The sequence below is a fragment of the Schistocerca serialis genome, chromosome 1 (assembly GCF_023864345.2).
Source record: "Schistocerca serialis cubense isolate TAMUIC-IGC-003099 chromosome 1, iqSchSeri2.2, whole genome shotgun sequence".
NCBI classification, from domain to species: Eukaryota; Metazoa; Arthropoda; class Insecta; order Orthoptera; family Acrididae; genus Schistocerca; species Schistocerca serialis.
In genome coordinates, this window is record NC_064638.1 from 693913443 (window position 1) to 693926855 (window position 13413).

Here is a 13413-nt window from a genome sequence, read left to right on the forward strand (position 1 = left end):
CATGTGGAGGTTATGTTTTTGGCATTATACTGAAAGATAAAGTTGGCAGGTATTGTCTCAAAAATTATGTTTTATTTCACACAATGAATTTTTTAGGCAAGAAATTTCTGTAGAAAATTAATTTGAAGCAGGGCATGCTATCAGTACTGCCTTCCATTCATACAGCTCTTGTTCCTGTAACATACTATTGTGTTCTAATGTGTAATGCACTTTACATTTGGAAAGGAGACAACATATTTTTGAGGATTTGTGCACTCCATTCATACAGTTCTTGTTCCTGTAACACATTATTATGTTCTAGTGTCTAACACAATGTTTTGAAAGGAAACGACATATTTGTGAGGATTTGTGCATAGTTTCTTAATATGCTATAAAAGGCAATAAGTTCCATTACATCTGAAGTGTCTTGTTGTTACTAATGATTGAATCAGTCCTAACTAAATCATAATGTTTTGAACATCAATTCTCTCTTGAAGTAGAAGATTCATGAGTAAGGGTACACTATCATAGTGAGGTCTCCATTGTTATGATAAACACATATTAATGTTAATTTTGCAAAATCTTTAAATATTTTGCTGAAATGATATTTTTTACATCCGCATTTAATCAAAAATTGTTAAATGAACACTGGTTCTTGGCTTTACACTTTGAAAATTTAATCTTTTTGTAAAATCTTCATTAAAACAATCATGTGAAATATTTATAATTTATGATTAGACTGTTGTAATGTTATTGTCAGGAGATTGTCATAAAAATATTAGGGTTGGAAATATTAACTTCATTACTGTAGATATACACTGTTTGCTGCAATGGGTAAAGACTGTAAATGAAAATAGGAGGTATCATTATTACATTCTTTAAATCCAGTCTACAGTTATTACAGCACAGAATACCATTTTTAAGACTGTTAAAGACACATAGTTAACCAAGAACATTCTGGATAGGCAGATATAATACTTCAGAGTGTCTTTAAAGCTTCTTGTATGATAAAGTTGATCTACTCAAAACACACCTATCACAAGACCAGAAATCAGTTCTAAGCCATAACAGTTTTAGAGCTGAGAAAGGAAAATTGTTACAGTGTTTGTGTAAGATCTATTTATTGAAGTAATTAGCTTGACTTTCATGTAAATGTGTACTTCCACTTAATTATCATAAGACCAATGACTGAATTCACTGGTAGTGGTTACATTCAATGAATGTGATTTCAAAGTACATAATTTTGGTCAGGTACATTTCAGTTCTATTTCAGTGTTAATCGTGCATAAATACAAGCAGTGAATGGGAAATTTCATTTAAAAATAAAAAAAAACTATAATTTACTTACTTGTTTTATGGTATTGCACACTTACGCTAAAAGTGTACCTACGCAGTTAATGAAATAAACCATTTATAACAAGATATTAAGACAAAGGCAATATGATCGTGCATTGTGTAAGAAAGTAACATAACAATAACTACTGCATGAAACTCCAGTGACATTTTAAAGTAATAAGAAATGACCAATATTTGTGTCATGCTTACATATTTTGGGGTTGCTAAGCTGAATGGTGATAATTCAAATGACATGTCACACTTAGAAGTTTGGTAGTGATTTGGGTGGGACGGAATTATTATTTTCTAAAGGACAGTTGCAGAGTTCAAAATGCAGTCAAATTAAACTGGATAATGACAGTGATCACAGTGTATTACCTAACTGAAATATGCCTTGACATAATAAAGTTACTGGTACAGCACCTAAAGAGTTTCTGTTTCCCAATTTCATCAAGTACATGAACTTTTTTACTGCATTTTGTATTTGGTGAATGATTTATCAACCAACAGAACATCAATTTTTTGCTACTGATATCACCGATAATTGCTGTATTATCATCAGAGTACAAAGATACAGTGACATGAATGTCAGCACAGTTTCTGTGTAGCAGCAAGTATCTAGTCCAAGATATGCAGTTTTTTAGGCAACATACTATCAAAACAGTTTATTGTTCCTTGGTTTCCTGGTCCTTAATATGAAACAGAACTGGACATATGTATCGACAATTGCAAACCTTTAAGATCAAACAGTATTGTAACACAGTAGCAGAAACATTGTATAGGTGGGCCTCTCTTTAATACCATAGCTTTACAAGGATTGATATTTAAATTGTACCAACATATACTATATGTATACCTGTATTTTTTCAGCGGTTCTAGCTCTGATCATATGAAACATTAAAGCATTCATCTACTTGTTGTGTCACTCTTACCCTTGCATGTGGTTTCCATGAAGCACTAAATGTAGGATACATATATCTTTGTGAGAGTGTAAGCTGAATAAGCTTAACTTTACACCCTCTTTTCTGATAGACTTTCTGTTACACCATTAGTGTAGAAATGTGTTTTTTCTTTTTGTTAACGTTTGCTAAAGGAAAAAAACTGTACACCATAATAATTGCACAATGAATTCTTGCCACTGTGAAGGTACCTCTACACATAACTTTTGTGTGTTACCAACTTATCTCATATATGATAACTGCAGTCATGCTTCTCTTTTCTGAAAATATGGAATAGAGATATGTTGAATAAGTGATAATTTTTAATTTTGTCAAAAGCTTAATGATCGTGGAATATGATAGTACTGAACAAGTATGATCATTTATAGGGGACATAAATTAATATATGAATAAATTAGCTATTTTTTGAGTTGTTTGCTAATGGTGAATGAATGTATATAGAAGTTAGTGTGTTAAGTGATTTTTTACAACCCAATAAAGCCTACATAAATGAATGCAAAACAAATGACTATTTTAAAATAACTCATGGGAGGAACAGTGGCAAAGGGCTGAACACGATCAAAAACCAACACTGAAACTCACCACACATCCTAAAAATGAAATAAAAACATTAAACCAATAACTGGCTGCAGTAACTGTCATTTTATTTGAATATCAGTAGATTTTATGGAATGTACCTGATGTCTGGATACCCACAAGAAATGGCAAATGTAACTTAAAGAGCATGATTGTGAGTCACAAGGAGATCCAGGAAAAGTGAATATTGCAATTGAAGGCAGTGACTGTATGGTAACATACTGTAACATGAGAATATAAGTAGACTACTGTTATAAAGAAGACAGTGGCACAGAAGGTATAAAAGGAAGAGAAGTGTACTTGAAAGCTGCTTTGCAAAGAAAGTAGCAAAAATCTCTAAGTTCATTCTGCAATAGTTTCTCTGAGGCTTTCTTATGAAAGTCTTTGGTTTCAGAGATGATCTGCTCAGTTGGCCAATTTTCAAACATTTACAAAGATATTCTTTCCCTCTAATACTTAAAACATCTCCATCATTTCAAAACATCTCTGAATTTTCCCAGTAGGAATGAATGATACAGTCTGTCACAATGGTATTTCTCTGGAAAATTTCTGATGATTAAGTGTGTTGCTAGACCAATGAAGCGCTGCTGTGCCATTTTCCAGTGATAATAACTAGTCATTAACTAGATGTAAGAAAAATTCTCTGCCAGTGTGTATAATCAGAGGGTGCAAGGAGTGAAATGGGGTATGATGTTGGGGAGGACAGATGGGCAGGGTATGTAATGGATACACATTGGACCAACTGAGCTAGAGGAATGGAGTATAACAGAACATGTTTTCATCAAATTAATGTGTTAATAATTTGCTTGGGTGTGTTTGTTCTTTAAGATTCTTCTTTTAGAAATAAATCCTTTCAAGGATGATAGTGTATCACAAACCGATATTTGATTCCTTTCAGTCTTGTCATAACATACACTTGAAGATGACAGTTGTAATTTCATGTAACCTTTTTTCCAACATTTTATCATGAAAGTTCACAATTAAAAAGCTTGTCCCACCAATGTCTTCTATTCTGTTGTGACCATATAATTTAGTCTATACCATCACTTACTGCCATACTGTAACAAGTCAGTCCCTTTGCTGTTCTTATTGTAGAAAGAGGTGGGTTGAATTCAAAATCATGAATATGAAAGTGAAATGGAGTTAGAAAAAGAACAGAACATGCTTCATGTAGTTGTTTAGTATAACACCACCCTGTTAACCTAAATGAAATTTCACTGTTCAACTCCTGTTGCGGATATGGAATACTCTAAAATAGTAATTCCATGTTTAAAATTCTGGAAGAATTATTTGCCTTTGCTGAAAGCAGCGAGTACTGCATTATTCTACTGTCCTTTTCTGTAGAAAGTTTGTAGGCACTGGTAACTTAGAAATGGTTACTGTAATGTTCTGGATATCCACAACCCCAATATTAATCTTAGGGAGTGTGATACCAATGATGCCAATTGCATTTACAGAGTTGGAAAATGCACTTGACCATGTGCCACATCATTATTCAGATACACAGACTGTTTATATTGTGGCTGAACAGTTCATCATTGGAGTCGGACTGATGGAATGCAATGGTTGGGAGAGAGAGAGAGAGAGAGAGAGAGAGAGAGAGAGAGAGAGAGAGAGAGAGAGAGAGAGTATGTGTGTTAGCATTTAACAATGATTTCTGAAAGTAAAGCAATTTATAATCCTTTTTCCTTCTTATGTGTGAGACTTGTAGCTGAAACTCATCTAATTAGTTAGTAGCAACGTTATAATATATTAAAACTTGACTCTGGGAATATGTCAGTTATTGCAGTGCACAAATGCAAATTCACATTAATGTCAAGATCTGAACAAGGTCTTTTGCCAGTGGACTTCAGAACACAAGGTTCTAAGCAGTTCTGTGAGAAATTAAAACATGATAATGATATGGAAATGATTATGCTCTATCAGACAAAGTTTTTCTTACTTGTTACCAGGAAACATATCCCAAAGAGATTTGAAATGCTTTTTGTAACAGAAAAAAAATGAGAGAAAACCAGTTTCATTAATATACACGTCTTCAAAGCAGAACATTTGACTATTTCCAGACAAACATATAATCTTAAAACCAATGGTTAGTGATGACATGGGTGAGATAAGTAGAGATAGAACATTCTGTTCAGAAGACCTTGAATTATTGTTCACTTTAAATTTATTCATTTTATATGGATGCTGTTTGAGGTCTGTGACTGTGTACTGCTGCAAGGTGTGGTTTACTTGTTACTGTTCTCTGTGTGCCAGAAAATGAAACTGCCAACAGAAATGTTTATTTTTGGATTCTTAACCCCACCATCACACACAGCTAATGTACATAGCATATCAACTGATGTATAAGTAACTGTATAATGCACCTGATGATGGCAACACACTGTCAAAATGCATTCTGCTAATAAAATATTATTAAAAAGTGACTGCAGCAGTATAAATTATTCCACATAATATCATTGTTGACCTCAATACAAAAGACGCAGTAGGTTGAGTAAAGATGTTTTTTGAAGATTTGAACAGATGGGCTCTGCTATTCATAAAGAATAATATTTTGGTGAATAAAAATAATCATAGGTACATAGTCTACTAAAATCTAGAGAACAAGTTTGTTGGAAAAAATAAATATAGAAATTATGAATTGTAAAAGTCAATAGACAACATGTGTTCAATAATATCTTAAAATAATCTTGTTTGTATACTAAATACTAAAATGGATAGTAAGTATATCAATGTTTTGACTGTGCCATTCTCATAATCTTTGAATTTTACCTTGATGTGAGGTACAGGTTATTTCTAAAAATGCCTCAAATTATCAGTTCTACAGCTCAGTTTGCAATGTAAGGTATCTCAATTGTTTATGTCCAAAAATTCCATTAACTCTGTCATACAAGAGTATAAACTTTTAAAGTAAATTTGGCATTCAGTGTAGGTGTTGTTCCAAATGCTCACATTTACTGAAGTATTTAGCTGAAAGTATTACTTTCAGAAAGTTATCGGTTTCCTGGGAGCTGGTATTTAGGTACATATTCATTTCCATTAAGAAAGGGAAGAGTTTGTAATGTGGAAATATAACATGTCTTGCAATCAGTGGAAGAATCACACAGTTATGAGTTTTAGATATTGTTAGGGACAATCACCCACTTGTCACTGTTGCCACCATACTACTATACACAAATATATCGAAGCAACACAAGTCTTCTCAGTCCACTATTAGTTGTTGCAATAAGCACATACCTACAAAATAAATGTAATTAACATAATAGTTGTAAGTGTATGCTTATCACAGAATGCCTTTATAGATTAACAGAATGAAGGAAATACACACGTTTTTCCTATTTGCTTTACTAGTTAGTTAGTTATTGATGGGACCTGCATTTTGGGTTAAAAGCCTGAAAACTAGCCCACAAAAATAAACAGCCAAGTGACAAGTGTGTTTTTCCCCCATTATCATGTTTCACCAAGTAATCACAGTGAAGTCAACTGAGATCAACAAAATATTTCTAATATGCCATTAAGAACACCTATAATGATAAAAAATTGTCACATTCTTTTTAACACCATTAAAATGTCCTTTCCATTTGTCAGCAACATGTAATGTTTTACATTTCATAAAATCTTTATGGAGGAAAATCTCCACTATTCATTTAGTATCAGTTTAGCATTAAAGCTTATATTGAAAAGGAATATGTTACCAATGATTGTTACATGTTACAGTGCTGTCCAGCAACATCACTCCCTTTGAACATATCATATGTTTTAATGAATGTTGGGATGAGGTATTTCTGCTTATGATTCAATTAGCCACTTATTTTTCTAATATACAGATATATTGTACCAGTTGGTGTGCTACAGAGGAGTTGACTAAAAATACACAAAACACATCAATATAGCAATTAGTGTTACCTCATACATACATACTAAAACCAGAATTCATGAAGAAATGTTTTTAAGCACATTTTTATCTCCTGCAATTAATGGGGAAAGAATTCATACTGACTGATGTTAAGAGCAAATTCACATCCTGATGAAAACTTTAGCAATGTTCATAGCACAATCACACTGTATTAACATAGTTATATTCAAGTGAGTCATATTTTGATATATTAACACATATTTTTCCCATTAAAAAAATATTGCATTTCTATACAACTATTTCTATGCTTATTTTGTCCATTTTGATTTCTACTTTTGTTATCACAATACACATTTAGCAAAAACATTGAAAATTCTATTTTGTAGAAAGAAATCTTTACAACATATAATTTTTTCACAAAAGTAATAATTTAATGAAAAGGGGCATAATAACATGGAGTACAAGATTACATGGACAGCTGACTTAATGAGTGGAAGCACCACTTTTTGTGACACATTATGTAGTTCACAAAAGTAATAGTCACCATAAAAAAAATGATAAGGACATTATTCAACAATAGATGTATTTATGTATATTTTTTGTTTTTTATATTAGCTTGTTACTAAATGCACATAAATACTTTCCACAAGACTTTTCAGATAAGTTCAGTTTTGTTTTTATTGTGAGAACACATTAACATATTTTACCACCAAACATTACACATTCGATATATGTATACACACAGGACATTCAGAAACAAAATCAAGTATGAAATCATCCTTTCATTTTTGGTGGTTTACCATATTATTTTGTGCCAGGAGCACACAAATATTGTCATACAGCTTTAAATATGATGTAGATTCTTGTATTGTGCGTAAAAAGAAACATATTTTAATGTATTGGAAGAACAGTTTGATAAATATAAGTATGCATGAAAATATATAGTCCATTTATGATATGAAAATTATCTACATGAGTGTTATTTTTGATAAATACAGGTTTCATTTAATTTCTATAAATATACATCTAATTTTTATTGTTTCCATTATATTGTCTTTTGGTTAAAATATATTAATAAAGTCAAACATGCAATATGTACATATATATATATGTTTGATGAAATGTTGGAGAATCACTGACTCATGTTTAAAGAAAGATGCAACAGGGATACAGAATGACAAATAATTTTGCTTTTAGACTGTCATACACTATTTTTTGTTACTGGTAACTGAATATAATATTGAATATAATATAAGTAGTCATTATTTTACTGAAAAACTGAACATTTTTATTAAAAGTTATTATGGGGAATGTAGGTGAGGAAACTGAAATTACAAGTACAGCTATATTTCTCTTAAGGTGAATGCCCATTGGGAGGCATGGTCACTATCTGAAAATTAATACAATTGTCCATTGGAACCATTAAGAAATGAATACCAATATCAGTTTGTATACTTAGTTATTGTCTGTATGCAGCAGGCCAAGGACAAATTCCTCATCATCAGAACAATATCAAAATGACACACACATATTGTGTGCTTAATGTGGGACTCTTTCCTATAAAATGTTAAGTTTTCTATGTGGAAGGACACCAACACTGAAACAAATCTTTGCTATTTGCTAATAATAAGTATGAAGCAACTTGTCTCCAGTAAAATATGTCCCAGTATATCTTTAAAATTATTTCCATTCTCATCTGTTGATGTTTGTACTTATGTCATTATTCATACATCTGTATTTATTTTTCTTTTCTTTATTTAGAATATTAAACATTATCACATACCTTTTTCTTCAAATGCCTAAAATAATGTGATCTATTCCAGCCTATAGACTGGTGACATACAGATGCTAACAAAATGTTCCTCCAAAATACTACACAGATTCTGTTACAAGATATTTGTGTTTTGCATGTACTGACTAAAATGCTCTTGCTTGCTTACAGCACATAACTGCTTGATGTAGAAACACAAACAGTACATGATGTTAAATGCACTGGAAGAAACAAAATAAAATAAAACCTTTTCTGAAGATATGATGCAAAATGCGCAAGGTTTGATTTATAAATGTACAGACAAGGAATCAGTAAAGGGAAACTATTGACAATAGGATGATACAGACAATAACAACCAGAGTGATTATATAGACATAAGAATTTGTAGTAACATCCAATATATTTGACAGCTGCATAAATGCTGATTATCCATCACAATTAACTCATGGGTTAGAAGCATTATCTGTACCAACTAACCAACCATTGCAAATGTGATACTTCATAGAAATGTTATCTGGTTCCAGTTGTGTGACTAATGACTCCTATATATTCAAAGTTATTCTTATTAATTGTGCCAGGGATCAAAACCAGTTCTCCTGTCCTGTAACTGTTAATTTCTGGAAGTGTAGGACCTACCACCAGAGCTCACACTAAATAGGAAAATAGCAATTCTATTTTGAAAAGGCAGTGACAGAAAAATGACTGAAGAAGGAAGAAAGTCTTGTCTAAATGAATAAGACAGAGAGAAAGAATGAAAATAAAAGAAAGAAAGCTGGAGAGTAGTAAGAAAGACAATAATAATTACTTCAAGTCTGCAACCCTGTATAACGTTTGAGATGGGTACACATTGGATATGGATGTAAATTTACGGTAGCAACACATCAGAACCTCATACACTAATACATTGAGCTACTCAAATCGCAAAGTTGTGGTTGTTCAGACCCACAGGCCCACATTGAAAACTAATTCATATAACTATGCATTATGAAGAAACGTATGGTCTGTTATCAAAAGTCAGTCAGTAACCAGGTTATCTTCTGTATGATGATATCTAAAACAATGAAGTCTCAGTCTGCAAAGTGTTAATGTTGAGAAAATATAAAATATTAATGTCCTTTGGGCAGATTTGACAATAATACAAAATTTCTGAAATGACAACATTTCTACTATTGACTGTAATTCTTTATTTTGCACTTTTGGCCAATTTCTGCTATTATGCTATTGTCAATGATAGTAGACATGGAAGAAGATATGCCACAAAATTGTCCAGCCAGCAGCATGTTATGGGCCAATGTGTAATATATGATAAATGAGTAAAACTGGTACAAAAACAATTTAGCCCATTTCATGGTTACTGGTGCTATGATTATTTTATTATAACTGACTCACACTAGTCACTTCTCTTTTTCTGATACTGTCTTGAAACTGTTTTTATACCAGTTCTGTGCATGACAGCTTGTCACAAATTTTGTGTTGCCTCCCATATGCTAGTGGCGGGACAACCTGCCCTTACATCAACTACCAGCTAATAATAGCATAATAGCAGAAACTGGCCAACAGAAATAAATAAATAACCATTATGGACAAAGGTGGAAATATAAGCATTTCATAAACAAAAATATCATTTCTACTTTTATTATAAGTCATTAATGTTATGGCTCTTCCTCTAACTTCCCTACCTGCTGAGATGTTAACAATTTTATAATTTATATGACATTAGGTCCTCATAACTACAACCATTATGGGTGTTCTTTTATTTTCATTGTTATTTTGATTTTGTACTTATAAGTGCTCTAGCTATCTTGTACTGTTACTTATCTACGGGTTTTGAATTTCATGTTTCGATTCTATTTTCTTTTTCTTCCAACAACATTAAGTTTAGATGGATTACCCACAATAATAGATTGCTGAGACTATTGTTTCTTGTTTCTCAGACGTAATACAGGGTATCTCAAAGAACTATACCTTCCTTGAAACTGGATCTCTAGCTAGTTAAAGCAGATAGAAATAATATTTCATGTGTAATAATTTAGAAGAAACTGGAAAACTTTGCAGTGCTTGTATTTATCATGGTGTTAGAAATAAACATGGTGTTATCATCTGAGGAATGGAAGTGGATGCTACTGTGTTACTCAAAAACAGAGAATGTGAATGAGATTTAACACAGTTGGAGAGTTGAATTTAGAACACCAGCACCCATATGGTGCACAGGTACAAGAATTGGAGACAACTTTGAAATTTGTACATGATGTGAGGAAGAGATGGAGTGGGAGAAAGAGACATTCAAGAGAAAAAGTGTTGACGCAGTGATTCAGGTGGACACACTATCCCAAAAAAAGTATGTGAGGCACTGTTCTTGTGAGAATGGGATCAAAAAACCCGGTGTTTACAGAATTTGCAGACTCAGATTCTGAAACTTGTCTATTCTCTGAATGAGGATGGTCGCAATAGGACAACTGAATTTTGTGAGTGCTCCATCAACACATTTAAAAAAAAAATGAATGTCTCCAAGGTTTAGTTCTTTTGTCATATGAACTAATCTTCAAACTGAACGGAACAACTGATCTCCATTACTGGATGTACTATGCTAATGAAAATCCATATGTAACTCAAGAAACACATGTTAATCTATTAGGAGTATTAGTTCTGTTGTACACAGAGTTAATTGGGACATACTGCTTTGAAGAGACTGCCACAGGTAACTCCTACCTGAAAATGTTGCACATTATACTCCACGTATTAATGATGTTCTAGATGAAAAAGATCATTGCTAATCAACAGGATGGTGTGCCACCTCACATTCATCTCAATGGGAGGGAATTCTGCAGTCACACATTCCCTTTTGAGACAGACATCAAAAAGAGGAAATGCCATGAAGTATCTAGCTTGATCACTAGGTTTGACCTCTTTAGATTTATTTCTTTAGGGTACTGCCAACAATACAGTGTGTGCTGCAAAACAATGAACACTGCCTGATCTAAAGCAGAAATTGAGTACATCTATGACACTGTCCCAGTAGAAACAACAAAACGATATGTCACTCTGCACTAAGTTGTTGTCAACAAAACTCTGTAGTGGAAATGGTCATTTTGAGCATAAAAAAACCTCAAGCTACACTTCAATATATATATGGTGCTATAAATTTTTTGTTTTTATGTGTTTTTATCAAAGAGATATTAAGTTTTAAAGAGTATATACATTACTTTGGGACACCCTGTATTTTTAATTGTTCATTGCACATGTCTTCTTTGAACTGTTCCCAATATTCAGCTACTATTATATTGGGAGTGTCACCATCTTTTCTATGGCACAGCAGTTGAAGACTATACTTCTGGGTAAAGTACATGTGTAACTCTGAATAAAAAATTTCTCAAACAATTCGTGTGGCTTAAGCAATGCAGATTTGTTGAAGATTAGAGAAAACATAAAATTATTTACATTTTATGGTTTGCAAGGCTAAATATATCTGAATAATCATGGAAAGAATGAATCAGCTAGGGAAAGAGTATTGCAAAAAGAAAAAGAAAAATGTCTATCTATTAAACTGATGTGTAATCACATTGAAACTATTAATTTACATACATATTTTCTGGTGCTTGTGTAAACTTCATGTTATGAGTCATCAGCCTCCCAAATGAAATCATTTGTTTTTGTATACAGGTAAACATTGTTAAAAACAATAAAGTTTAGAATATTTTTATTAATTGACAAGTGATAACCATCAACTATACGGAAGGTGTATCTGAGCACTTGTGATGAGGTCTCCTAACAACTGATTGTCAAAAGTAACTTCCTAATACCACACATTTTGCTTTACATATAACAGTCAATAATTCAGTGAGTTTTCTGTTGGCTACAGTTGCAGTTAACACTATCAGTTTTTGTTGGGAGAGCTTTATGCCAATAATGATTCACTATCTAAGCCTAGTGATGTGAAACAGAGAAGTTATGGTTTACTGAGTTGCTGAAAATTTGTTTGATAAATTTGTTCAGACAGTAAAGACCTATATTTCCAATGAAGTGTTATCAACAGAAATCTGAGGCTAAATACTGAACTAATACAAAATTTATGTTTATGAAATCATTTTGTGGCACTTCTCTTCAGGTATTGAAGGCATTAACAAGTATCTGAAGTTATTTTATAACATAAAATTCAGCTATGTTTAAGATTAATTTTGTACTGGAACATCTGCACTCAAAGTCATTGTTGACCAAGATTAATTTGTGGACTGGACATTCTTGTGAAGTATACCAATTTTTTTACCATATTACTGTAAACAGGCTCTCAGATCATGTACTGTTTGTGTTTGCATACTTCCATACTTCTTAACACAAATCTCTATTCCTGTTATACTGATGTATCAAAGAGCAATGTTAACACAACTGTAACTAAAGCAAATCTGGGAACCTTTTGCACCAATCAGTGTGAACCATCTCTAATAATACAAAAGCCTAAAAATATAGATTAGACACTGATTATATACATTGTTCTGTCCTCATTATTAAAAACTCTTTGCAAAAATCTGCCAAATCTTTGCAAATGTTACAGTTGTGTCAAAAGTCACAGTTTGCTCTATATTGTGCTTATGTTGTATCAGTAAATATTCAGTCAGAATATAAAGCCATCTGTTGTTTGATCCATGGAACATACCGTGGTACATATGCATATACTCCAGGAAGATGAGGATGAGCACATTTAATCCCCCAACTAACAATACCACCAACAAACCATCGATCAGGATTTTTTTCGTCTTGGCACAGTAGAGGCCCACCAGAATCTCCCTGAAATACAAATAGTCTAATGAGAAATATTCCCCATAGCAGGTATTTAAAATTTAATGTTCAAATATCTGAGAATATATGAATAGTACACAGAAAGATAAAATCTTGTTACATATACAATCTGTTATGAGCAGAATAAAGTATGAATCTTACAG

General features: G+C 32.4%; 1 protein-coding gene across 1 annotated transcript in view; it reads right to left on the minus strand.

Moving 5' to 3' along the window:
- Positions 1 to 13081: 13081 nt before the first annotated feature.
- The window catches only part of LOC126425882 (atrial natriuretic peptide-converting enzyme-like), a 338406-nt gene continuing 338074 nt past the window's right edge, over positions 13082 to 13413 (minus strand). Inside the window, 1 exon segment of the mRNA XM_050088318.1 lies at positions 13082 to 13258. Coding sequence (XP_049944275.1) covers positions 13082 to 13258 — 177 coding nt within the window.